Source organism: Podarcis liolepis, assembly GCF_965112155.1.
Source record: "Podarcis liolepis genome assembly, chromosome: Z".
Classification (NCBI taxonomy): Eukaryota; Metazoa; Chordata; class Lepidosauria; order Squamata; family Lacertidae; genus Podarcis; species Podarcis liolepis.
This window is the reverse complement of record NC_139570.1, coordinates 27,431,193-27,457,030: the sequence shown is the minus strand read 5'-3', so window position 1 is coordinate 27,457,030 and position 25,838 is coordinate 27,431,193. Positions and strand designations below refer to the sequence as shown.

Sequence of the window (25,838 nt, the reverse complement as noted above, 5' to 3'; positions counted from 1 at the left end):
TTTCTGATTTTATCCTGGAAAGTACTTTTCCTTAGGATGTCCCTATTTTCATTGGAGAAATGTTGGATGGTATGGAGTCCTGTGGGTCTTTCAGAAGCATTTCAGCCTCCTGCTGATCCACAGAGAAGAAGCAGGTGTGTTCTGTGTCATGTCCTATTATCCTCTGCAATGCACTGGGGTTCTGTGGGAGTTGAAGGCTCTGTGTAGGTAAAATGTGCTCTTGAAGTATTCAAGGTACAAGGTGTTATTGGAAGGAAAAGAGAGAAGTGCCATTATGTAAGAATGACTTTTGCCATGAAACCATGAAGGCTGAATAAAGCAGGAGGAGGGATGTAAAATCAGAAGTCTGTTCCACGATTGCTCGTGTCCAACAGCTATGTTCAAATCAAATTTAATATAACACGCAATGACAACCAGACAAGAGCCCAAGCAATGTGTGCTGTGTCTCATTGCATCACTAATGCAAATGCTCAGCAAGAACTGGAGAATGGGGCCTCTCACCCTTGCTGTGCAAATTCTACTTTCCTTTTCATAGTCATAGTTTATGGTTTAACCTGGTAACAGGGGACACTGTATGGACTGGAAGTCATCACATCACACAGCTATTTTACACACAACTACCTGCAGGTGTGTAGGGGGGGCAGTGTTTGACAGCGATGAACCCAGACTTACTCTGTCCATGCTACCCTTTCTTCCATGTGGTAGTGATGGCATGGTAAACTTGGCTGAACCAAGGGATAGGGGACTTGTGAGCCTCCAGGTGTTGCTGGTCTACCACCTCCCATCATCCCTGGCCGCTGGCTATGCTGGCTGAAGCTGATGGGAGTTGGGAGTCTAAAAACAAACATGTGGAGGACCACATGTTTACCTCATTTGTTGGGAGGCAGTACGTCTCTGAATGGCAGTTGCTGGGAATCACAAGTGGCTAGGGTGCTATTGCGTTTGGTTGCTGCTTTGGGGCTTCCCATAAGCATCTGGCTGACCACTGTGAGAAGATGCTGGGCTAGGTGGGTCACTGGCTTGCTCTACCAGGATCTTCTTATCTTTACCTATTCATGGCATAATCACTCACCATTACAAGTAACAGCTCCCCACCCAGTTGCTGGTAGCACTCTACAAGGTTATAGGTGTCTATGTGGCATCATGTTGCCCAACTCCACATACTGATCATAAGCAAGGAAGCAAGCAAGCAGCCAACAGGAACTCACTTTGCTTCGACAGTATTAGCCAGTGCCCATCTTGTGTTTTCATAAAAGACTGGGGCAGCAGCAGCTATATTGTGAGTCCTGAGACTCTGTCAGATTTAGGGTTGGAAAGTTGTGGAGAACAAGGAAGGTGATGAGGAGAAAGGGATAGTGGGAGCTGTGTCAATGGAAGAGAGACTGGAGGAGGCAGGTTCACCCCTTCCCCAGGGTCCGACAGCCCCGGGTGGGGTGGTGGGAATTCCTCCAACAGAGAAGTCAGTATCAGTGCAGTCTGGGGAGGGCATCAGCCAACTACTCGGGGTGTGTGTGTGTGTGAAGGATACAGAAATGAAGGGCACAGCCTTGTCATTCAGGACCTCATGGCAGCTCTGCAGGGGGGAAGACACCCCACCATCACCAATGCAGTGCATGTCTGCAAGTTCAACATTCACACAAGGTATAGGGATCTCATGAATAAGCAAACCCCACCTTTAAAAGCTTGGCAGTTGGTTGTGAGAACTCTGGCTTCAGTGCATTTCTGAACCTCTTGCCCTGATCTTGGACTCTTTGAACTTGGAATGCCTGCTTCTAGCCCAACGAATCCTGCCAATTACTGTCACTTTCTCACAGCTCTGATCCTACTATAATTCTATGCTGGTCACTGGGTCTGTACTGTTACTTCTGTTTCACTAAAGATCTATTCCACCCTTTCAAGGAAGAGCAGCTGCCATTGTGTTTTGAGTGGGAACCAGGAGAGGCCTTGCCTTCTCTTTATAATGTCCATGACAGGTGTAATGTAAACACCTGGCACTGGTTCCCCCCTTTGGCATTTTTTCCTAATTGCGATGGCATACTGAGCAGAAGGAAACACAAGGGAGTCAAATAAAGACCAGAGGTAACAGTGATGCAAGGGGGATCAGAAAAGACAGACCCTTAGGGAAGACCAGTGGGCGTGATCAGGTAAATCGCTCCACATATCCATTGAGAAAAGGAGGCTCATGAAACCTATTCATGGATAGACTTGGGCAGACATTTTCAGACTTCCCATTTCCCATTCATCCCTAAACACTATTTTTAGCAGCAGGTAAGAGCTTTAAGAAATCTAGACTCTGCTTGGTGCCACAGTGGGAAGCCAATTATATCTGATATAGGAGGCCCAAGGACGTGCTACAGCGTTTTCAACAGTCTTCTGTATTTCTGTTCTTGACATGGAAAATGTTGTTCATAATTAGAGAAGTCAAAAATGATCCAACTGCTGGAGAGAAGAGCTACATTATGCAGTCTGGTGAAATTGCCTGCTAATGCACTACACGTCAGTGCAAGTGACCTGGTACATTCAGGTGTGTGTAGACCTTTAGCATACAGATCTTACATACAAACTTTAAGTAGAAAGTGTACTGCTCAAAATAAAAGAAGCCTATTTTTCTTTCGTCTCAACTCATCTCAGAGCTTGCCTGCATAAGAATTACTTGCATCTCTTAACTGAACCAGTCCACCTCTGGTACAGACATATACGTGAAGAGATACAGCCTACCTCCAGAATATGTACATCTGTCCACATGCAAAGATAGTCTTTCAGATATGCACATCTCTTGGACAGAAATATGAGCAAGGCATAAGATGGAAAGTTCTGTCACGTGACAACGGTCTTTGAGAGCAGAAGCAGTAAAGTGTTGGAAAAGGCTGAAAAGTGCAGATTCATTCTTCTAGCTGACTCACTCTAACTCATTTCCTTATGTTGTTTCAATTACAGGAAGTCACATGGAGCCAGGAAGGATAAATACATGGGCTCGGTGTGCACTTTACTTCTTTTTACTTTGCTCTCTTCCATTATTGTTTGTACAGTGTTTGTAAAGAAGTCTGTTTACCTCAGTACAAGTTTTTCTTTTTTACTGTGAATTTTGACTCTGCGTTCTGACTTCACTGTACGACAAGTTCAATATAAGAAGAGCCTGCTGGATCACCACAAAGCACATCCAGTTCTGCATTCTGTTTTTCAAGCGGCCAACAATGCCTAAAGAAAACCCACAAGTAGGATCCGAGCACAAGAGAAGCCTCCCAGCATCAAGTGAAGATAGAACATAACCATCTTGGCTAACAGACATTGATAACTTTATCCTCCATGAATTTGTCCAATCCTCTTTTATAGCCATCCAAGTTACTGTTCATCACTACCTCTTGTGGGGACAATTTCCACATTTCAACTATTTGCTGGGTGGAGAAATACGTTCTGTCCTGATTCTTCCAGCATTGGATGTCCCCGAGTGCTAGTATTATGGGGGACAAAAAACTTCTCTCTACTTTCTCCATGCCACAAAATCTTACTTGCTTTTTCTCCAAACTAAATGCTGTAACCTTTCCTCATAGGAGAGCTGCTCCACCCCCTTGATCATTTTAGATGCCCTTTTCATAACCTCTTCCATGAAAAATATCCTTTTTGAAGGAAGTATTCCAAGAGTGGCTGCATCATAGATTTGCATTATTTGAAATATGATATTGGCAGTTTTATTTTACCATGGCATCCACTTTTTTCACAGCTGCCACACACTGGGTCAACATTTTCATTAAAATACCCACTACAACCCCAAGGTCTCATTCCTGGTCACTCACCAGCAGTTCATCCCCCAAGAGCATATACAGTGGTGCCTCGCAAGACGAAATTAATTTGTTCTGTGAGTTTTTTCATCTTGCGAATTTTTCATCTTGCGAAGCACGGTCAAGTCGCAACTGCACCTCTTCAAGCGGTTTTAAGAAAAAGGAAACAAACTTGCAAGACGTTTTCGTCTTGCGAAGCAAGCCCATAGGGAAATTTGTCTTGCGAAGCAACTCAAAAAATGAAAAACTCTTTCGTCTTGCGAGTTTTTTGTCTTCCGAGGCATTCGTCTTGCGAGGTACCACTGTATATGTGAAATTAATTATTATTATTTTGCCTCAGTGTACATAACCTGACCCTTGCTTACACTGGACTGCATTTGCCATTTTACCACAATCCCTTTTTGCTTAAACCGCTTTGAACGATTAGGTATCATATTTTGTTTTAATAATATCTATAGAGAGAAAACAATGAAATAAAATCAGTTTATTAACAGACTACTTCACATTAGCAAGGAATGTTTGGCTATCTCCTCTGACGAAGTATGAAGGAAAAGGGAGAGAGCAAATTGATCTCTGAATATAATGAGAGGTAGATGCTACAGAATCTGTTTCCAGCATAAAGGGAACATTTCAGTTCTTACAAAACATTTTGTAACTGAGTTTGACAAAATATAAGCTTACTTGTGTACAAACATGAAATACCTCTTATAATAATTATTTCCGTTCTAATTTGCTATGGATCTTTCCTTCCCTGACTTCCTTCCTCCACCCCAAATGTTACATTTCATGGCACAAGTTAAATATCTTAAAAGTTAGGGATGGCTAGTTCCCTCCCCGCACCCCAATTTCATTCCATGGATTTACTGGGTCATGCATGACTTTCTAGATTGGGCAAGGACTATAAAACCTGTGAATTTGTAGCAGGCACTGCAGTTCTTAATTCACATATTTCTCCTACTTCCATGTGACAAATGCACACACCAATGGAATCCAGATTGATTAAATCACAGTCAGGAAAAATGGATCTCAACCTACCATAGCGATGGGGAAAGCTTTTTCTCTTGAGGACTGTATTTGCTTCCAGATGGTGGTGAGTCGGGCCAGAACTCAAAGTGAACAGGTCCCCCCTGTCATTCCACCCCACTCCAAAAGAGGCTGCAGCTCAGTGGTAGAGCATCTGCTTTGCATGAATAAGGTCTCAAGTTCATCTCCAGGAAGGGCTGAAAAGAGACTCTGTCTAAAATCCTGGGCAGCTGCTGCCAGTCAGTGTGGGCAATGCTGAGCTAGATGGGGCCTAACCTGGTATAAGGGTCAAGGATCTGACTTGGTATAAGGAAGCTTCCTCTGTTTACCTCTTCCTCAACACATGCAAGAAATTAGTCCAAGAGCCACAGATTGATCGTCCCTGATCTACGTATCAGGATTCCCACAGCTTAATCAGTATATGTACTAGGCTCTGGTGAATGTATCTGTAATTTGGGGGGGGGGGGGGAGCAGACTGAAAACTGTGATGAGTTTCACATGAGACCAAACAAAACACCTAGGAACTGAAATTTTTTGGACTAATGATACATTAGTGCCACTTCAGCAAGTTTAAGGTAATATGGAGTAATTTATAAGAAATTCAGATGGGGAGAATTTTGTAAGCATCCCTATTTGAAAACTTATCCTCTTGTTTACCAAGAACTAACATTAGAGTTTTCTATCAATCTACATGAGGAAAGGAACTTTAATACTACGTAGATGAAAGGCTAGAAAGGCTTAGAGATCAAAACTACAAGGCTGGAAAAGTTTATTAGATTGGATGGGATTGTGTTTAACAAAATGAAGGAACTAGATATACAAGGAAGGAAAAATATATTTTAAGAGGTGTCGCCCAAAGAAAAAGATAGCAACTGGTGATCTTCTTGAAGAAATGGAAGAAAATGTGATCACTTCAGGCTAGCACAGAATGAAGATGTTTCAGTAGTGATAAAAGACTGAGATAATGAAATTTATGACTGAGTCTTAATGGCAAGAATCCAAAATCTCAGCAATCAGGCAAAGATTCAAGTGCTTTCAGAACTTTCTCCAGAGACATGAATCACAGCTTCAAAGCTTGCAACTACCATTCTTTCAGAAGACTGAATTTAGTTACTAGGAGATAGCTCAGTCGGTAGAGCATGAGATCTCAGAGTTGTGCATTCGAGCCCCACGTTGGGCAAAAGATTCCTGCATTGCAGGAGGTTGGACTAGATGACCCCCATGGTCCCTTCCACCTCTACAATTCTATGAGTCTAATGCTGTTTTCCATTCAAATCACACTGGTCAGATAACAGGTGCTTTTACCCCAGGAAAAGGCAAGTTCATTTTGGAACGCAATGAACAACATTAATACTGAAATTTAAACGGAATCACTTAGCAAATGCTATATAGTAGTATTAGAAGATAATAGGTGCTTATTACAGAGGTACATTTGAATGCATAGTTTAACATTTTCTCACCTTTGACTGGAATGTCTTACTCCTACATAATTCATATTTTAAAAAGTTGCTTTCCTTTTAAAAACAGTGTAACAAAGGACTTAATTTATCTATACAGCAGGGGTGGGGAACCTCGGGCCCAAGAGGCCAGATGTGGCCCTCCAGGCCTTTTCCTCTGCTTGGGACTCTCACTATGCTGCCCCACAACATGAGGCCACCCCCCACTCAAGCCATGCTATTCACTAACGCTCTGGTACATGCTTGAGTGTTTTTGCATGGCTGGAATCTGTGCTTGAATGACAACTATGACTCTTGCTTGCCTACATGGGTAGCTGTAGTAACATCCAACTTTTGTGCTCCTGGAATGTGGCCTGCTGAGAGTCACATCCTTACATCTGCCCTCTTTAGGCTCTGGCTTCATTTACCACCAATATGTGGCTTCTGGAAGGTTCTCCGGGAAGGAATGTTGCCTTTGGGCTGAGAAGGTTTTTGCACACCTGCTTTACAGGAAAGAAACTACAACTTGTGTGACTTTTAGTGCCCATGGATTAGCATCAATATATTTGATCACACATTTGCTTGCTAATAATTGTTATGTATGTGTACTGTTTCAACTCTCTTCATCAGGACCCGGTGCTTAATTAGGGTTTCAAGTCCTGACTTTTCTTCCCTTTTCTATATTCTGAAAATGAAGGTTTTTTGTGTGTTTTTTTTTAAAAAAGACCAGCAGGTCAAAAAGCAAACAAGCAAGATAAATATGCATTAGCATAAGCTTGCATCTTCTCTAGCAGCATATTGTTAATGGATTTCTGAGCAGCAAGGCTAAGAGGAAGTGAGGCGAAATGTTCTCGTCTAACCAGGCAGAGATTCTTAAGAAGCACCTTTATTAGAATACCAGAGCTCAGTGTCCTGGCAAAGCATATACCATTCTGGCAATATTACATGCGGAGAAAATGCCAGGCTGGTCATAAACTGTACAATATTTCAAAATGTATTCCCTAAAACACAGTCCTGAAATCAGCTGCTAATGGCAAGTCAGGAACTGTGACTAACTTATGAAGAGACTTTTTTCCTATCATAATAGGATACAGTGTTTTAGTGCCTGGAATCTCATTTCCCTGGATAAGTGCAGAAGATTCCAAGGAGCAGTGCTTCACTTTGATCCACTCCTGTTGCCAAGACTGCAAATACACAACAGTGGGGTGGGGGGTGGGGAGTAAAAAACAAATGTAGGATGCTACACTGTATGTTAGTGCTTTGTGGAAAAATTAGGATTTTGCAAGTGCAAACTGTTCTTCCTCTTGTTAAGTCAGCAGGAATCTCCAAGCCTACGTATCACTATTTTACCCAATAAGGAATGTATTAAAAGAAAGATAGGGAACCTGTGACACTCCAATTGTTGCTGGAATACAGCTGCCTCTCATCTGTTCCAACCAACACAGAGAATGGCCAGGGATGATGGGCATTGGGATCAAACATCTGGAAAGCCAAGGTACCCCACCCCTGATCTATAGCATGGTGGCAGTTCACTCACTCAGATAAGGAGTGTGCCACTAACAAGCATAAAACAACACAAATCTTGTGCATCTATTTCAATAATGGTGGAGCTGGAAGCACTACAAACTCATACATTTTATTTCCAAATTCTTCACTCTGGGAGGTCAATAGCAAATCACACAAGGCAGTTCCCAAGAGATGAAATGGGAAACCTCGGTCCCATTTTGTCTCAAATATGTCACAGTAATCACACTTTGGTCCAGCTCAGATATTTAGGAAGCTGACAAGAGGCTTCCCATGGTAGAATAATAGGTGTGCTGCCCTCCTTCCATGCATGAACCAGGTGTTCCACAAGGTCAATGAATTCATGTGATTCATTATCCTGAAAGCCAGGAAGATTGAGAATGTGTTGTCTTATGTAACTGGGTTTCTGTGCACATGTAACACTGTAGGTGGGGTGGAGTGGAGAGTCTGTGCACCCACTCCTATACCAGCAAAGGTGAACAGTAACCCAGACAGTGCTTGGACTAGACCTCCAGGAATGAGTGGAAGCTAAATGGCATGTCACTGAGCAGCCAAGACTTTAGATGCTTTAAGACCTTTGACCATAGTCTATCGCCACTTCATCTACATGCCACAATATTATTCAAGCTCATTAACATTGATAAAGATATAAACTATCAGCAAGACAGGTTCAAAACAGGTTGTTTTGTGTTTTAAAAAAGGTATCAATAAAAAAGATCACATACTTGCACATTACAGCCACATATCACAGTAATAAAACATCACATTGCTAATGGTTGGACACGACCGTAATCTCTAGTTAAAAAAAGAACAAAGAACAAAAAAGGCACAACTGCTTACAAAAATATGTGCAGGGGCCAGCAAATATTAACCCAATGTTGCCACTGAATAGAATTCCCATGCAAGGTGTCAGAAGCCAGCCAAGGAAAGCCTCTCTAATATGGACTGGCATTTTATTCCATTCGCTAGTAGCTCACAATGCTTTTGAATCCATGTATCTGAAACCTTGTGGCTTTAAAAAACTTCCTCATCTTGGAAAGGGCTACCTGCCTCAGAAGCCATGTGTACTTGCACCAGAAAAAGGAACGTGTGTGGCTGTTCTGGAAGATATGCCCAGAAACTATTTGTGGCAGCCCAAAAGCCAGCCCCATGCAAACCCATGGGTTGCTCTTGAAAGCCTTTGAACACCAGCCTCCTCCCTTGCTTCCAAAATACATAACACAACACTTAGCCATACGTGAGTGAGGTGGCTCTCCCAGCACCGGGCCACAGGTCTTGCATGCTTTATTGCCAATTTTCTAGGCTCAGGGCAGATGCAAAGATCAGTTCAATGTAGATTTCTTGCTCGAGCCTCAGGCTGGATGGTCCCACGGATGCTGCTGCTGCTGCTGCTGCTGTCGCCACCTGGAATGTCGCGGGGATTAACAAGACCCTCTTGACTCTTCAGCTGCTGATCAGGTTCATCTCCCTCCTCCCTTGCCAGGATGCCATTAGCCAACAGGGCAGGAGGCTCATCCTCATAGTCCTGGGGTGTGTTGAGCATTGGGGACTTGGAACAGACAGTAGATGCAGTAACCATTTTGGATAAGATGGAAACCTCATCTGGCAGCGGTCCCTCTAAGGGAGGCAACTTCTATATCAGAAGAAAGAATGAACTATGAAAATAAAAGCATTTTTGAGACCAGCATACGGAGCATCATTGCTTTACAAATATCAGATCTTCTGTTGAAGCAGGTCGGAATGGAGGAAGGAAAGCACTTCAACACCTAGCTGATATTATGTATCTATTGGGTAACATCTTGGACTAACCCTAACTGGTCACAGTAAAATTGGCAGACAGCATTACTGTGGTGCCTCGCAAGACGAAAAGAATCCTTCTGTGATTCTCTTCGTCTTGCGAAGCAAGCCCATTGACGGATTAGCGGATTAGCGCTATTAGCAGCTTATCTGCTTATCGGATCAGCTGATAAGCGGCTTAGCGGCTTAGAAAAAGGGGGGGGAAACCCCGCAGGAACTCCCAAGACATTTTCGTCTTGTGAAGCAAGCCCATAGGAGATTCATTTTGTGAAGCACCTCCAAAACGGAAAACTCTTTCGTCTAGCGAGTTTTCCGTCTTGCGAGGCATTCGTCTTGCGGGGCACCACTGTATTAAAGATAGAATTACAGAGCACTTGGAAGACTCCCACACAGCAGGTAAACCACCAAACCAAAACACAGCCCACAGTAAGCTTCACAAGTACTGTGGCTTTGCCGGCTGCCTAGGACTGCAAAGGCATGGATATACTAAGGCACAGTTTGGGATAATTCCACACCTACCTTCCAGTGAAAAGTGCCTCCTTTTTCCCAATCTCGGTTGTCTTGTGAAGGCCTGCATTGCAAGATTAGGTTTTCTTTTTCTGAACACGTATTTCATTGCTGTGCACTACTTACATTTTCCAAGTCAGTAGCAACACCCTCCAGCTCCACTTTCTGGCTGATGCAGCCAAGGAGATGATCCAATACACACTGTTTTGGGTGCATTCCTTTGTCAAAGCGGTTATACATGCCACACCAGAACCTCAAGGAAAGGGAGAGAGAAAAATAGAAACTAAGATCTGCGAAGGGGATGATGATGACGACAATGTAAGTGTGTTTCCTTATTACAGAAAGCGATCTGAAGTTTTTATAAGATGTAATAACCCCCATCCTCCTCATGTTAAATAAACCTGATAGGAAGAGGTACACTTCAGAATTCAAAAGAGTTTTCAACATTTGATTGATTTAATATTTGTATGCAGCTCTTCCAATAACACTGAACTCAAAGCATCTCACAATAACAAAGCATTAGACATTGGCAAATATTTCTCTCTGGGAAGGGGCTTCTTCACCCAGTGAAGCAGCACAATCCCAGGCAACAACTTTTTTCACAGTTCTGGCCACAAGGGAATTGTGTCCATGCCTTTTGATAGACAACACTGTGTACAACAGTATACACAATCAGTTATTTCTACTGGAATTGCTTCTAGTGAAGGATTTCAAACATGCGTTTTCCTTGTTTTGAGGTCAAGAAAAAAGTAATAAAATTTTAATTTTTCCTTACAGCAGCCTTCCCCATCCTGGTTCCTTCCGGATGTTGTTGGACTATAACCCCCATCATTCCTGACTATTGGCTGTGATGCCTGGGGTTGATAGGAGTTGTAGCCCAAAACCTCTGAAGAGCACCAGGACTGGGGGAGGCAGCCTTAGTCTCTTCATTTTCATTATGCAGTTACAAAATTAAAGCAGAATCAGCAACGGGACAACTCAAGAGTCAAGGCAGCAGCAAGGTTCCTTGTTTCCCTAATTACTTTCCGCCAATAAGCAACTTTTGTTGTTTAGTCGTGTCCGACTCTTTGTGACCCCATGGACCAGAGCACACCAGGCACTCCTGTCTTCCACTGCTTCCTGCAGTTTAGTCAAACTCATGTTAGCAGCCAATAAGCAACTTACTGGAAACTAAATGGCAGTGTGTTCGGCCGGAGTTCCTTGTAAGCTGCAAATCCCTTATAGAGAGGGTTTCTGAACTCCTGCTTCTTCTGGAGAAGGAAAGGCCACAGGGAATGAGTCTTCTCAAGGATTCTAGGAAATAAAAAGTGAGTGATTACAGTAGCCAGTTTTTGATGATAGGAGATATAAACAAAAGGATCTAGTGAAGCAGAAGGGTGCTATAGAGGGAGAGAACTGCTGCAATTCAGCCAATCATAGGAAAGAACTAAAAGTGACATAAAACATGCTGCTGCCACCAAAAATGGCAGCCCTGTGTCAAGTTCCTGCGTCCCTACCATGAAACATCCCTTTCAATCTTCCTGTCACCATTACATTGTACACTTTCCCATCTGCAGTAGAACGAGGGAGGTGAAATGAGCGGTGTGGTAAGATCAGGACACAGGTTAGTTTCTTGGCATATTACAGAAGGATATTACAGGGGTACCACATTCAATGGCACGCCCAAATTCTTTGTCATCTGTAACTCTATCCATATACAGTCCCCCTTTACAGGTTTGGGATAGCAGTTCATAGGAGGCAAGACACACCATTGGGGTCTAGTGTCAGCTGCCCTCTTATCTTCTTGAGCTTCCTGCAAATCCTGAAGGTTCACATGGAATTCCAAGAATACACCTCAGGCTGCTTCTGTGCGGGAGAACATTATGCAAATACCCTGCTGGATGAAACCAAAGGTCCATCTAGTCCAGCATAATGCTCACCACAGTGGCCAAACAGATTCCTCAGTGAAGCTCACAAGCAGGACATAAGGGCAATAGCACTTTTCCTGCTATTACCAACTGCCCAGCAACTGCCTCTGAACATGGAGGTTCCATACAGCCATCAACTTCTCTCTTATAGATTTGTTTAACCCCCTTTAATGCCATCTCTAAAATACTTTCTGACTCAACGGGACAATGCATTTAAGAAACACATACACATTTGCAGGGGCCTCAACTAATGTTTTTAGAGCATTACAGTGGTACCTCGGGTTAAGCACTTAATTCGTTCCAGAGGTCCGTTCTTAACCTGAAACTGTTCTTAACCTGAAGCACCACTTTAGCTAATGTGGCCTCCCACTGCTGCTGCGCTGCCGGAGCACAATTTCTGTTCTCATCCTGAAGCAAAGTTCTTAACATGAAGCACTATTTCTGGGTTAGCGGAGTCTGTAACCTGAAGCGTATGTAACCCGAGGTACCACTGTACTCCCCAGAGTTCAGGTGGGTTTAGGGAAATTATTCCTTCATTTTAATAGTCAGGGAACAAAGGAGAAAATACTGAATTTTGCCGGCTGGAAATGCCAACTCACTTCATATCTTCCCGGTCCTTGTGACAGGTCCCCAGGAAATTGCCGAACTGGCAGGAATAGACGTGATCGTGAATTTCAAGAAGACACCGCTCATTAAAATCAAATGCACAAGGAAACTGTTGCATGAGCTGCCAGGTACATTCAATGAACTGGGTGAAGACAGGAGACACTTCCTTGGGGTCCCCTTCTAGATGGCCACACCTGGAGAGACAGGAAAGTTTGAGGGTATCATCAAAAGCATTGCTGAAGGAAGACAATAGATCTTTAACCTTCAGTGGATCCTCATCCTTCACCAAAGAATCTGGTCAGAGGTGTGGAGAATTCAGTTATCCTTCACAAAACTTCGACTGTAATTTTAGCTGGGGGTAGGGAAAAGACACATTTTTAGGACCTCACGGAGAGAATCTAGAAAGGGGATTATCTGGTGGAGAAGTAGCAGGAATAAACACTCTGGAGAGATTATTCTGATAGACCAGCTGACCTTATGATTATTGGTAAGGAGGTCTGGGCTTATCTGATGACTAGACAGAAGTTCAACCTGTAAAATTATGTGTGCCAGTTTGAACTCCCTGAAGGAAAGGCACAATATCAAAGTACTATTATGGTGCCTTGAATGATTATAGCAATATCACTGAATATTCTGTAACAACTAAGATGTTAGTAGGATTTTCTATGGTGACGTTCATGCAACAAGTTTTGGCTTAACGCAGAGCTGGCAGGGAGGAACTGGGTAAGAAGTGAATGATCTTCCAGGGTTCTAAATTGTGTGAGGAAACTTTGTGGATAGAAACATTTTCAAAGCATTTTATTGGTTCTTATATTTTATCTCATCTATATTGTTGTACTCTACCCTGATATTTTATGATGGGGTGGTGTGTGTATGCGCATGCGTACAGGCAACTCCCCACTTGCACACGATCAGCATGCGTGTGACTGACTTGCGCATTGTTTCTGGTAAGAAAAGGGGGCAAGGCGGGGACAGAACAGGCTGGAACTTGTTTGTGCATGTTCTGATGATGTGTGTAGTGACCAGGAACAAAACCTCTCAGTAAGTGGGGGACTCCTGTGTGTGTGTGTGTGTGTGTGTGTGTGTGTGTGTGTGTGTACACACACCACCCCTGCTTGATAAGGTTATGCTTGGGGATGGGCCACAACCCAGTTTTAGAGCATCTACCTTGCATGCAAAAGGTCTCATTTTCAATCTCTGTTGTCTCAAGGTAGGCCTTAAAAAGGCCCTGTGTGCTGTCCTGTGTAGATAATACTGAGCTAGATGAACCAACCATCTGACTTAGAAAAAAGCAGCCTCCTACATCCCTAACTGGTGAGGGGTTTAGAGAAGCTGCACAACCTCAAAGGCAGGACTGAGTGTAAAAAAAAAGTAGTCCTTTGCAGCCAAGCAACTCCAGTTGCTAAGCTGGATGGGAGAGCGCTTAGAGAAGTTTGTCTTATCTGTGGAATTTCTTAGCACAAGTCCTTATCTTTCCTTGTACCAGTTCCACTCTAAGGAGTTCATCAGGTGCTATGCAGAGTTTCTCTCTCTGCATTGTATCCTCACAACAATTCTGTGAGGTAGGTTAGGCTGAAAGCTAGTGGTTCAAAGTCACCCAATGAGCTTCAGTGCTGAGTAGGGGTATAAATGTTGATGTCCCTAGTCATACTACAGCCCCTTAACCACATTGTAACATCAACGGAAAGCACTTGGCCAAGAAGAGCATATACAAGAAGGATCCCCTTTCCAGACATTCTAATCTTAGCACACAATTTGGATTTTACCTGTGTGAGAACTTGTGGCCCATTGCAATCCATTCCTTTTCTATCAGGACCTTTAATGATAAATTAGAGACAGAAATTAAATTACAAAGTGGCTTACAAAGAAAAATAAGTGGCACCATTCAGGGCAGCACGTCAGGACTTACTTTGGGCTAAACAAGTGTAAGACCAGGCTGCCAGGTCCATCAGAAAAACCAACTGTGTCTAGACACCGTCCATTTGATCTTTCAGTGTGGCAGCACCTACACTCCGCAACTCTGCCCATTAACATAAGAAGGTGTCCTTGCTGTACTGTTTATAGCACCGGCTAAAACCTTTTCTGTTTAGGCAAGCCTACTACAGTATGTAAAGCTGACATGTAATATTATTTTATAATGTACCGTATTTTTCGTCCCATAGGACGCTCCGTCCCATAGGACGCACCTAGTTTTTTTGGGGGGGAAATAAAGGAATTCCCCCCCCTTTATTTCCCCCCCCAAAGCAGGTCGGTGAAACTGAACCAGGTCGAGGAACAGCGGGATGGCGGCGCTGCGCCTCCCTGCTGTCCCCCGAGCTTGTGGGGCTGGCCGATGTCTGCCCGGCGCGAGGGGCGCTATCCGCAGTGTGGGGAGCCCTGCGGGGAACTCCTGCAGGGCTCCAACACGCTGCAGATGTCTGCCCGGCACGGGGGGCACTCTGCTTCAGGGTGCCCCTCGCGCCAGGTGGCAGGCTGCTATCCGCAGCGTGGGGAGCCCTGCGGGGAACTCCTGCAAGGCTCCCCACGCTGCGGATGTCTGCCCGGCGCGGGGGGCGCTCTGCTTCAGGGTGCCCCTCGCGCCAGGTGGCAGGCTGCTATCCGCAGCCTAGACATCCCTGCGGGACCTCCCGCAGGGCTGCCTAGGCTGCGGATGTGTTCCCGAAGCACCGGGCACTCTGCTTTCAGGGCGCCCGACGCTCCGGGAAGCAGGCTGCTATCCGCAGCCTAGACAGCCCTGCGGGACCTCCCACAGGGCTGCCTAGGCTGCGGATGTCTTCCTGAAGCCTGGAGGGCGAGAGGGGTCGGTGTGCACTGACCCCTCTCGCTCTCCAAGCTTCAGCAAAAGCCTGCATTCGCCCCATAGGACGCACCCAGATTTCCCCTTCATTTTTGGAGGGGAAAAAGTGCGTCCTATAGGGCGAAAAATACGGTATATTTAACTGCTGGTTTTATTTATATTTTGGGTTTCTGTTTTACAGTAATAGGTTTTTAACTCTGTTTGCATTTTATTTATTTATTTAAATATTATTATTATTATTATTATTATTATTATTATTATTATTCCACCCTATACCCTGGGCTTTCAGGGTGGTTCACAGAATAAAATCAAGATATAAAACTATAAAATACATAATAAAAATAACAACTCAATAGCACCCCCCCAAAAAAAACCACATTTTTAAAAGGGCATAGGATGTAAATCAGATTATTGTATATTTTATGTAAACTGCTTAGAGGTGTGTTTTTTAAAAAATAATAATCAAGAACTATGCAGATAAATAAATTTTAAAAATCGCAAGCAATGACTGATCTATCTGGAGCAGGAATTGGGCAATTTTTAACCCAACGGGGCTCTGAAGCAGGAAGAGGGAAAAGTAATCCTCAGCCCACATTTTTCAGTAACTGAAGACCCCACTCCCTTTTCCTGAGAGTACTGGGACAGGGCTTAAGTGTGCTCTCACTGTGTTCTGCAGTCCATTTCAAATGCTGCAAGTCATTCTTAATAAGGCAAGGGTGCCCTCCTGGATGCAAATTATCCAGAACAGTCTTTCCCAAACTTGGGAGTCCAGCTGTTTTTTGCTTACAACTCCCATCATCCCTAGTTAGCAGGACCAGTGATCAAGGATGATGGGAACTGTAGTCCGAAAACAGCTGGAGACACAAGTTTGGGAAACATTGATTTAGACAGAGGACAAGGGAGTAAGGTTTCTAGGGCAGAGTGCAGTTAAGCATTTTGGGGGGACAACAGCTTTTGCTTTTAAATTGTGGATATGTTTGTCACCCCTGGGCTCCTTTGGAAGAACAGTGGGACATAAAGCCAACAACCAAGATAGTGAACAGCAGCAGCAATAAGCTCAAGCCTCAGGGCAGGAGCCACCTCAATGCTCTCCCCAATATTGCTCAGATTTAAACAAATTACACTAACACAAATCAATCTGAAGTTCTTTCATTTAAGATTTCTAAAGGTTCTCCTCCCTCCTAAATACAGAGAAAGCTTAAGATTTGGGGGGGGGGGGGCTAGAAATCATACCCGCTGGTGGAGGAATGGCTATGAGAACTAGCTACGAAGAATGGAGAAGAGGGTCTCATTGTTAGCACTGGGACCCTCTTCTCCATCCATGGTAGCTAATTTTCCATAGGAGTTGGGATGGGGAGAAGCGGGAAATGGTAGCTACTACGAAAGCAACAGTGTGATGTAAAACAACAGAAGCCAAAAAGGTAGCTAATTGTTCCTCTTGCACTGTGAATAAATGTCCTGATTTTATTATACCATTGGTGTGTATCTATTTAACTTGGAAAAGGGTCCAGTGCAGCAATGGCAGCAAACATCAGCATGAAGCCTAGCATCAATAAATAAAGACGCAGTCAATTCAAAGATCTTCATCATTAATTGTATCTCTCTACTACCCGAAAAGTAGCTGCTTGATAACCTTTGGAATATCATAGCAATTTCAGTTCTTTGTTAAATCATGAAGCTCTTGCCAAATGCAGGTCGTTTCAGGGCAAAATCAGAACATCAAGAATTCTGAACATCAGCGTCATGGAGATGCTTTAATAGGGTGAGCATTGTGTGCAAAATAGCTCTAAGTGCCTGGCTATACATGAGGAATGAGGCAGTATAATTCTGAACTATAACCACATCATGTATGTGTCATATTCTTGAATGCACTCCCACTCCACAGAAAGCTTAAAGCATGTAATAAACAAGTACTTCAGCATGAAAGATTTAAACACGGCCCTTTCCCTAATGTACTAGTGTGCTATAGGATTTTTTTATATATAGGGGAGGGGGAAGAATGAACAACTCCACCTTCAGACTGATGTGGTATAGCCCGGAATTCTACTACCTCATTCTGCACAAGGGAAGGAGCAGCCTATTAAAGGACTGTTAATATAGCCAAGCAACATTTATCAGATCTCTTACAATATTTTCCTCTGCAGGAGGGCTTCTAGAAAGATGCCCAAGGAAGATATGCATGTGGAGACACAGTAGAACTGAAAAATCCTCATTTCCCTTCCCACAAGTGATTTTTGCTTTCAAAAGCAACACCACCACACATTTAGATTTCCAATTCTAAGACAAGCATTTCTACATGATATGGGATTGCTCCAGCAGCCCTCCCATGGAAGAAAACAGACAACATACACAGATGCATGACTCATCTCCTCGAAGACCAATTTATGTCAACCTCAGAGCGACATAAAAAGCGAAAAACCATTTAGAATCATGAAATGCCTCCAGTGAGTATTTTTTAAGTGCCTGGAAGCATTCTGAGGTACACCTTGGGATCAGATTATGCAGTGCCGCACATACGCTTGTATCTTTAAATATATGAAATGCTTGTTGGCAACGCTGTGCTTATACAATGAGCATATGCATCTCTAATATAGGACAGACCACGTCAACTTAGAATCCTGACTGTGTGTAGCCCATGATATGGAAATTCAGCAACACATTCCAATATGTAATATCTTTCTTTTCGTTCAAAATAAATCTACCCTCTAATAAAGCCACACAAATATGAATTTGAATCTGATAGCCAATATGTAATGAAATCTCTGAAGCCAGAATGAGTCATATTTCTGTCATCCATTGTGCTGTTTATTTTTAGACTGCAAACCTGCATTCACTGTGGTGTGTGTGTGTTTTCAAAATTAGCATTTTAACTGCCTAATAAGTGTAAGGAAGCTTTAAAAATAATGCTGGTTGTGATTTAACATACAGGGCATTTTGCACAGTAATTCTTTCCTTACTATGTCGAGTAGCAATAGCAGATATCAGGCAGACATAAGTTGATGCATATACTATATTTTTCGCCCTATAGGACGCACTTTTTCCCCTCCAAAAATGAAGGGGAAATGTGGGTGTGTCCTATGGGGCGAATACAGGCTTTCGCTGAAGCCTGGAGAGCGAGAGGCTCTCGCTCTCCAGGCTTCAGGAAGCTCTGCGCAACTGTCCGGAGCCCGGCACCAAGCCGCGTCGGCCTCCGGAAGGTCACGCAGAGCTGCCTGCCCTCCTGGGCTCCGCGCAGCTCTGCGCGACCCTCGGGAGCCCAGCGCCAAGCCGCGCCGGGCTCTGGAGGGTTGCGCAGAGCTGCCTGCATTCCGAAGCCTCGGGCACTCTGAAGAGCGCGCCTGGGCTTCGCACAGCTGTCCGCAAGCCTGGGGAGACCGGTGCGGCTCCCTAGGCTTGCGGATACCAGGCTGTTCTGGGGGCTGGGGTCGGGGGAAGCTCGGGCTTCCCCTGCGCCAGCCCCGTGCCTGGGGGAAAAAATAATAATTCCCCCCCTTTATTCCCCCCCCCCAAAAAACTAGGTGTGTCCTATAGGGCGGTGCGTCCTATGGGGCGAAAAATACGGTAGTTGCTAACTTTGTTTACTTTATAATCCTAAAAGGCAGCTTATATTACAGGAATTTGAAATCACAAGTCCCCCAGCACAGTTCCTCTAGAAGGGTTTAAGCCTTTTTCCTCAGTGGATTATAAAGCTGTAGCATTCAAAAAGTATCTTGTTGTAAAAACTGGGGAGTAAACCCAAAGAGTGCTAATAAGCAACCTAGTACAACCCTTCACTTCAGTTCTCAAAGAATGCTAATAAATGAAACAATCTCAGTATCAGCTATCATTCTTGGTTAAAACTGAAAGGGAGAGAAACAATTCATTATGGTGGTCTATCACACATACCCTCAGACTGAATAAAGACAAACATTTATGCAGAAGTTTAACTGCAAGAATGGATGGCTTTAATTAAAAAATATGTATGAGCTGTATGAAATAAGGGAGAGCCTCCCCCACAACTCACATTAGTCTTTACTTCAAGTCTTATTAGACTGATGTTATGTTCATATGTGCACAGAGAAAAATGCCCTGCAAGTTCAAAGTATGAAATAGTGACATTGATGCATACTACTGCAGTAAAAGTGCAGCCCTGCCCAGTGGAATGGCTTTGCCTCCCATCTGCTTAGCTGTGGAAGAAGGAGAGTAGGCACAACTGCACATCACTGCATGGCCCATAAGCATTCTGTTAGCTGGTACCAGGAACTGCAGCTGCCCATGCCATAACTTGCCTGCTCACCTTCACTCAGTGCTCCTGAAGACAGTTCAAGAATGTCTTATGCAAATTAGGGTAAATTTGCAAAAGATGATTTGTACTGGATTTCATTTTGGATCAGAACATTTTCTGATGCCCTAGAGAGTGTTCTAATTTAGCTTGTTTATTTTACATGTTTTCAGTAAACAAAGCTAAAACCTTTGAAGTTGTCAAGCTTGACTAATACTGTATTTGCAATCGGTATTCATTAACTTAATCAACTTATGAAACAGAAAAAATTCTGTAGAGACATAAAGCACCCCAAAAAAATTCCATCCCACATCACTGCTTGAAAATACAGTGGTACCTCGAGTTAAAAACTTAATTTGTTCTGGAGGTCCATTCTTAACCTGAAACTGTTCTTAACCTGAGGTACCACTTTAGCTAATGGGGTCTCCTGCTGCTGCTGCACTGCCAGAGCATGATTTCTGTTCTCATCTTGAAGCAAAGTTCTTAACCCGAGGTACTACTTCTGGGTTAGAGGAGTCTGAAACCTGAAGCGTATGTAACCCAAGGTACCACTGTATATAAAGAAGTCAAGGGGCATGTCATATATGATATATTAGAATTCCCCAGTCCCACCACTGTTCAAATTAATTAGATTTGTCATGTGCAACTGCACCATGACTTCTCCAAATCACAAGCATTTAACAGAAGCAATCAGATGCTTTAATTAGGATTTGTTTACACATAGACCAATTCTAACCATTTACATGAATCGACCATATGGTTTAAAAACAAAAAAGCGAAGACAGATCTTCTCCGGCTCTTACCATAAATCCCTTAAAGGTCCGATAAAAGGGGTCCAAGAGGAGGCTGGCCACTGAGCAGACCTGGGCAGTGCGATCCCAGCCATCAGAGCAGTGCACTAGGACAGTGGCACCTTCATCTTTCACTGCCTATGACAGGTGAGATGGCACACACAAATAAAAACATACCATATAAACCTCCTGAACATTTCACAGCAAAATATTTTGACTGCTGCTTTAAATAAAATGCTGGATTACATGATACTAATATGGAGAGAAGGCCAAACAATGAACTATGAAGCAGGTGGAGCCTAGAGGACTGATGGGGAACCTGTGATCCTTCGTACTGGACTACAACTACCATCATCCCTGACTGTGGGCCATGCTGACTGGTGCTGATGTGAGTTGGGAGTTCAGCAACATCTGGAGGGCACCACGTTTCCCATTCCTAGCCTACAGAACACATGACCCCCTCCAACATCCCCCATTTAAGTAGGTGGCCCTCCATTTGTTTTTAATAGCCTGGATATGAAAAAAACAAACCTATGATTTCCCCTCTATGCTTCTTGCCATCAAGGACTTTAACGATCTGTTAGTTTTTTCTGCTGCCCTTAAGAGTGCCCCAACACTGAACAACTTCCTAATCAAGCTGAATAGTGGAACTGCCTCCTCTTGAGCACACTGAAGTGCCAATTCCATGTAAAAAGTCATGGAGCTATGACAGGTTTAACCCAGAAGACCTACTTTCCCTAGTGTTCATTCAAGATCTGCCTCGCCCAAGCACAGCCCAAGCAATAAAGCTTTCACTCCTGCTCTCCCATTTCTCTGAGGACGTATATCTTTGGAAATTCAGAGGTGGGCCTTACCTTAGCAAGAAAGACACCAGCATCCATTACAGCTTTAATGTGCCGTAACCAGCCAGAGTTCTCTAAGCCAGTAAGGAAATCACTCATTGAAGGAGATTTCGTTTCACACACTAAAGGAACAAAAGCGGAAGGTATGATAAACATACAACTGTCTCTATCATTATGGAAGTTTCTTCCAAGCATTGAGAAATTGTTTGTGTGAAGGCCACTCAGAAATTGCTACCCAATATAAATTCCTCCTTCATTTAGTCAGAAACTAGGGAGCCTTTCAGCCATGCACCTTGCAAAAGGCTGATTTAAAAGGCATGTTAACTGAGAAGCAAAAATTGTGTTTTTAATAATCTCTTGGGAGCCACTCACAAGTGGCTGGGGCAACCCAGTCAGCTGGGTGGTATATAAATAAAATAATAATTACTATTATTAATATTATCAGGTTATGTGCTTCGCTTAAAAATAAATTTCAGATTCCTAAACTTCATTCAAGCATGGATTCCAGGGCAGTGTGCATAAAAATTCTAAATATCAATACAATATTAAAACAATAAAAATGAGATGGGAATAAAATCTGAGGAATATGAATCCAAAACGAAGTGGCAAAAGGAGTACACACCATTCGTCCCTTCTGTGGGAGGGTATGCCAAATCCAGGGCAAAACCATCAAGAAGGCCCTACCCTTTGCAGATGCATAATGCATCTCTCCAAGAGATGGAACTCACGGATATGAAAACCTTAATGCTTGGGCAGGCTGGAATGGAAAGAGGCACTCCATCACTGCTATGTACCAAAGGTGAAAAGCCTTTGGGGCATCCAGTCACCTCACAAGGTATCCTCCAAAGTGGAAACACAAACTTGTGTGCAACAAAGTGCCATCAGGTACCATTCTGATTCAGCTGGCAGCTTGTGAGAAGTGACAGAAAGCCAGCTTATTCACCCTGCAGGATCAGATTTCCCTTGGTGATATCATGACTGGGGAGAATCCTGCCTCCAAACAGCTTGGCCAGGAATGATTCGACCCTCCTCCTCCATATAAAGAAGTTGGTCACTTCTGATTTCACAAGGAGGACTCTGAACTCTGCAGCTCAAATAGTTCAAACCCTCCTTTCTCAATGTGCTTTAAAATTAAAATGCAGGTGTTTATCCCCCACCAGCTTTCATCTCTCTAAATATTGCTTTTTAGAGCAAGCTGTAACACCAGCAAGCCTCTTCAGCAAGCCGGGAGAGCTGCCAGGATATTTACTCTCCTAATCTCTTGCCTGTCCCACACCTGCAGAGTACACAGGCTCCTGTGTCTACAATAATTGCCTGTCTTACAGCAACGTAGCTCAACAGGTGATCATCGCAAGTGGCCAGCCAAAATAAAAAAACCAAACACACCTTCCAGTAGCTTCTGCAGGCTGCTCCTCATAACATGGATGTTTTCGATACCAATGAATTTAAAACGAATGTTGTCGTAGTTATCAACATTCTCATAACCCTTTCCAGCAGCTCGGTTGGCCATGGCATTCAGCTGGAAAAATTGGGTAGCAAAAAATGATTATGCACAGCCGTTTCTGATACATACACACCCACCGGCCCTCTTTAGCATTATTTGAAAAAGTAACTTAAAAAGTGGAATTCTTCCTATATACAGTGTGGTGTCTCACAAAAATTTCTAAGACAGAAACTAGAACATTATCAGAACTGCAAGGCTACAATCCTACCATAATGTTCTCCTCTTTCCCCTAGGGATGCTAAGTATTAAATGATGCATCATTGTCAGTATTTTTTGCCACCTGCTGCAAGTAGCAGCCAGTTAAGAAGAGATAAATCTGCCTTCCCTGACCTGGTGCCTTCCATATGCTTTGGACCATAACTCCCATTGTGCAGGCTAGGGTTAATGGGAGTTTCTGCCTAAAACATCTGGAGAGCATCGAGTTGCAGAAGGCTGATTTAAAAGGCATACTAACTGAGTAGCAAATATGAAGTGACTGGCAGATCCTTTTGTGCATGTGTGAGAAGCATCAGTAGTGTCAAGAGCTGGTAACGCTTTTTCTGCTGACGGCCACATTCCCTTGCGGATAATCTGTTGTGGGAGGTAAATGCAGTGGTGGGCTGGGAAGAACAAAATGTGAGCAGGTCACACTCTTCTCTATCTTTTTGCCAACCTCTTTCCTCTCCTTTCCCTCCTTCTTACCACCTGCAAGAAGTTAGCCCAAGGTCCACATGAAGCAGTCCAAGGACTATGTAAGGCCCACCCATGAAACTAGGAAAAGGATGTCATGATTCCCCTCCCTAGCAGAATCCCTTTATGGCCACACTGTGTTTAAGCAATGTCAAAGTCAGAGTGTTGACCACACAAGTGCCCCCAGATCCCATGAAGTGATACCTTTGGCCTTGTGTCTACAACATACATGAAGGGACTTCCTGGATTGGCTTCCCTAAGTGCTTGCAGCAGCTGTTCATCCTCTGGGCAACGAGCACTTAACCCAGACAAGGGCTGACTACAACGGCATATTGCAGCCTGAAAGACACAAGAGTATGTCACGTGTAGCAGGTAAGAAGTTCTCCAGCACAGAATTGTGCAGTAAGGCACCTGCTTTTCTCCACCCACAACTTGCAGATAGAAGCAGCAGTGTATTAAGCAATTGCCTTGGTCTACCAACATGCATAAATATTATGAGAGAAACTTTTATGAGAGTATACAGAAGTGACACAATTGTGGGGAGGGAAACCAACTTATCTTTTAACAGCTGTTTGAAGTTTATCTGGCCTGCCAATGTTTAGGAGGGTTAGGAGAAACAGCTTTAATTCCAAGAATACCTCCTTTTGGATGAGACAGTGCCTTTTGTGAAATGAGATCATCACCCTCATATCCATTTACTTTTGATCATCATTCTTCTCCCAAACCAGTGACAATGCTGAGTAACCAGAATACTGGCATGAAAACGCATATACCACCAACCAAGGGAAGTTCCCCCAAAATGCAGTAACAAAATAATTCTGTCCATACTTGAACCTAGGGCACTGCAAGGACAGCAAAGTTAAAAGCTAAATGCTCAGCATTTTATTCCACAATGAGAACCAGTGCCATTTAAATCAGGCCAACAATGAATAAAAGAGGGTTCTCTGTTGCAAGCTATTTCCTGTTTCAAAAAGCTGAGATTAGCAGAGTTGAAATATAATTAGCTGAACATTGCCCAACATAACCAGATCTGTAGTTTTCAAGAAGAAAAATGCTGTTCTGAATTGATCTGAATGAAGTGTTGCCACTAAGTTCTGTGCAAAATGGAACTGGGTAAAAGAGTTTCAGGTGAGACCAAGAGGAGAAACTTACTGCTGTCCATGGGGTTTCCCATAAAGAGATTCTGGCAAGGCCCCCACTGAGTCACCACAAGGCCAGAGCCAAGGCATCTGTGTGCACTGAAGACTTCACCAACACTTGCAGGCTGAGGTGTGTATAGCCAGGAGCTGATTCTCCCCATCAGTCCTGCATTGTCTCCCTAGGACAATGTGGGGTGTGTATGGAAAAGGAGACACCAAAAAATTGCTGTACATGCCTCAGTCAGCCAAGAGCTAATAGTCATCAGGAGCCAGTAGTTGCTGAACCATCTAACTTTATTCATTTCACCTCCACATCCCCTCCACAAATTGCGGATGAAACAACACTGGAAAATCACAATTCTGGGCTCCTGATTTTAGGAGTCCAGTTTAAAACTGTAATAATATTTAATTTTAAGAAGCTGCTTTTCCTCATCTCTTCTCTAAAAGAAATTTTGAAAAAGAACATCTAGTCAATTTAGGATGGGCCCCCCAAAACTGGGCAAAATAATTTTGGCCATGCTATGTCGTAAAGCGACAAATCATGGCCAAAATTATTTTGCCCAGCCACTTCTGTAAAATGTTGCCAAGAAGTCATATGGTATGGTAGAGGAAGAGAGAAGACATGAGCAATATTTACATGTGTTTAAAATGCAAAGCTAAAATAGTTTCAAGGTAGCAATTTCAGTACAAGAAGACAAGATTGCCCTCTGCATCAATAAGAATTGTCTAAGGCCTGATCTATCCTAGCGGTGGGGAACCTGTGGCCCTCTGCATGTTGCTGGACTTCAGCTCCAAATATTGATACTGATCAAGGAAGATGGGACCTGTTGTCCAGTAATGTCTGGAGAGCCATTGGTTCCCCACCCCTAGTCTACACATACAGCACAATCAGGTTGAGTCCCGAGGAAGACCAAAACTTCATGAAAAGCAGAGCATGTGTTACTAACATTATTCTCTTTGTAGAAGTAGGAAAGTGCTGGTATCCGACCCCGGCTTCGAAACTTTGAGCTCCCCAGCACCGTTGCCCTAGTAGCTGCTTTAGGCACCACTAGATCTGGAGAGTATGTGCTGCAAACCTAAGATACAAAAAGAAACTCAACATTGATATTAAAGCTAAGTCAGCTGCAAATGTGTTATGGTGTTTAGCAGTATTTGTTCAGAATCAGCAGGAGTAAGATACTATTGCTACAAGCAAGCAAGCATGCACCAAACACTCATTCTAAATTGCTCTGACTGACAGAACGCACAGCATTACT

The 25,838-nt window shown here is 43.5% G+C and overlaps 1 protein-coding gene and 1 long non-coding RNA gene across 3 annotated transcripts in view; one reads left to right on the top strand and one right to left on the bottom strand.

Annotated features, from left to right (window-relative positions):
- The window catches only part of LOC310698370, a 758,866-nt gene that overhangs the window by 375,839 nt on the left and 357,189 nt on the right, over positions 1-25,838 (top strand). The gene's annotated exons all lie outside the window — the stretch shown is intronic.
- MTMR8 (myotubularin related protein 8) overlaps positions 6,925-25,838 on the bottom strand; it is a 38,538-nt gene continuing 19,624 nt past the window's right edge. For both annotated transcript variants that reach the window (XM_083485152.1, XM_083485151.1), the window contains exons 6-15: positions 25,530-25,658; positions 23,648-23,782; positions 22,657-22,789; positions 21,283-21,392; positions 20,441-20,566; positions 14,346-14,395; positions 12,573-12,773; positions 11,231-11,359; positions 10,193-10,319; positions 6,925-9,395 (exon numbers count right to left, since the gene is read on the bottom strand). In XM_083485152.1, coding sequence (XP_083341278.1) covers positions 9,090-9,395; positions 10,193-10,319; positions 11,231-11,359; positions 12,573-12,773; positions 14,346-14,395; positions 20,441-20,566; positions 21,283-21,392; positions 22,657-22,789; positions 23,648-23,782; positions 25,530-25,658 — 1,446 coding nt within the window. In that variant the 3' untranslated portion in view covers positions 6,925-9,089. The remainder of the gene's footprint in view (positions 9,396-10,192; positions 10,320-11,230; positions 11,360-12,572; positions 12,774-14,345; positions 14,396-20,440; positions 20,567-21,282; positions 21,393-22,656; positions 22,790-23,647; positions 23,783-25,529; positions 25,659-25,838) is intronic.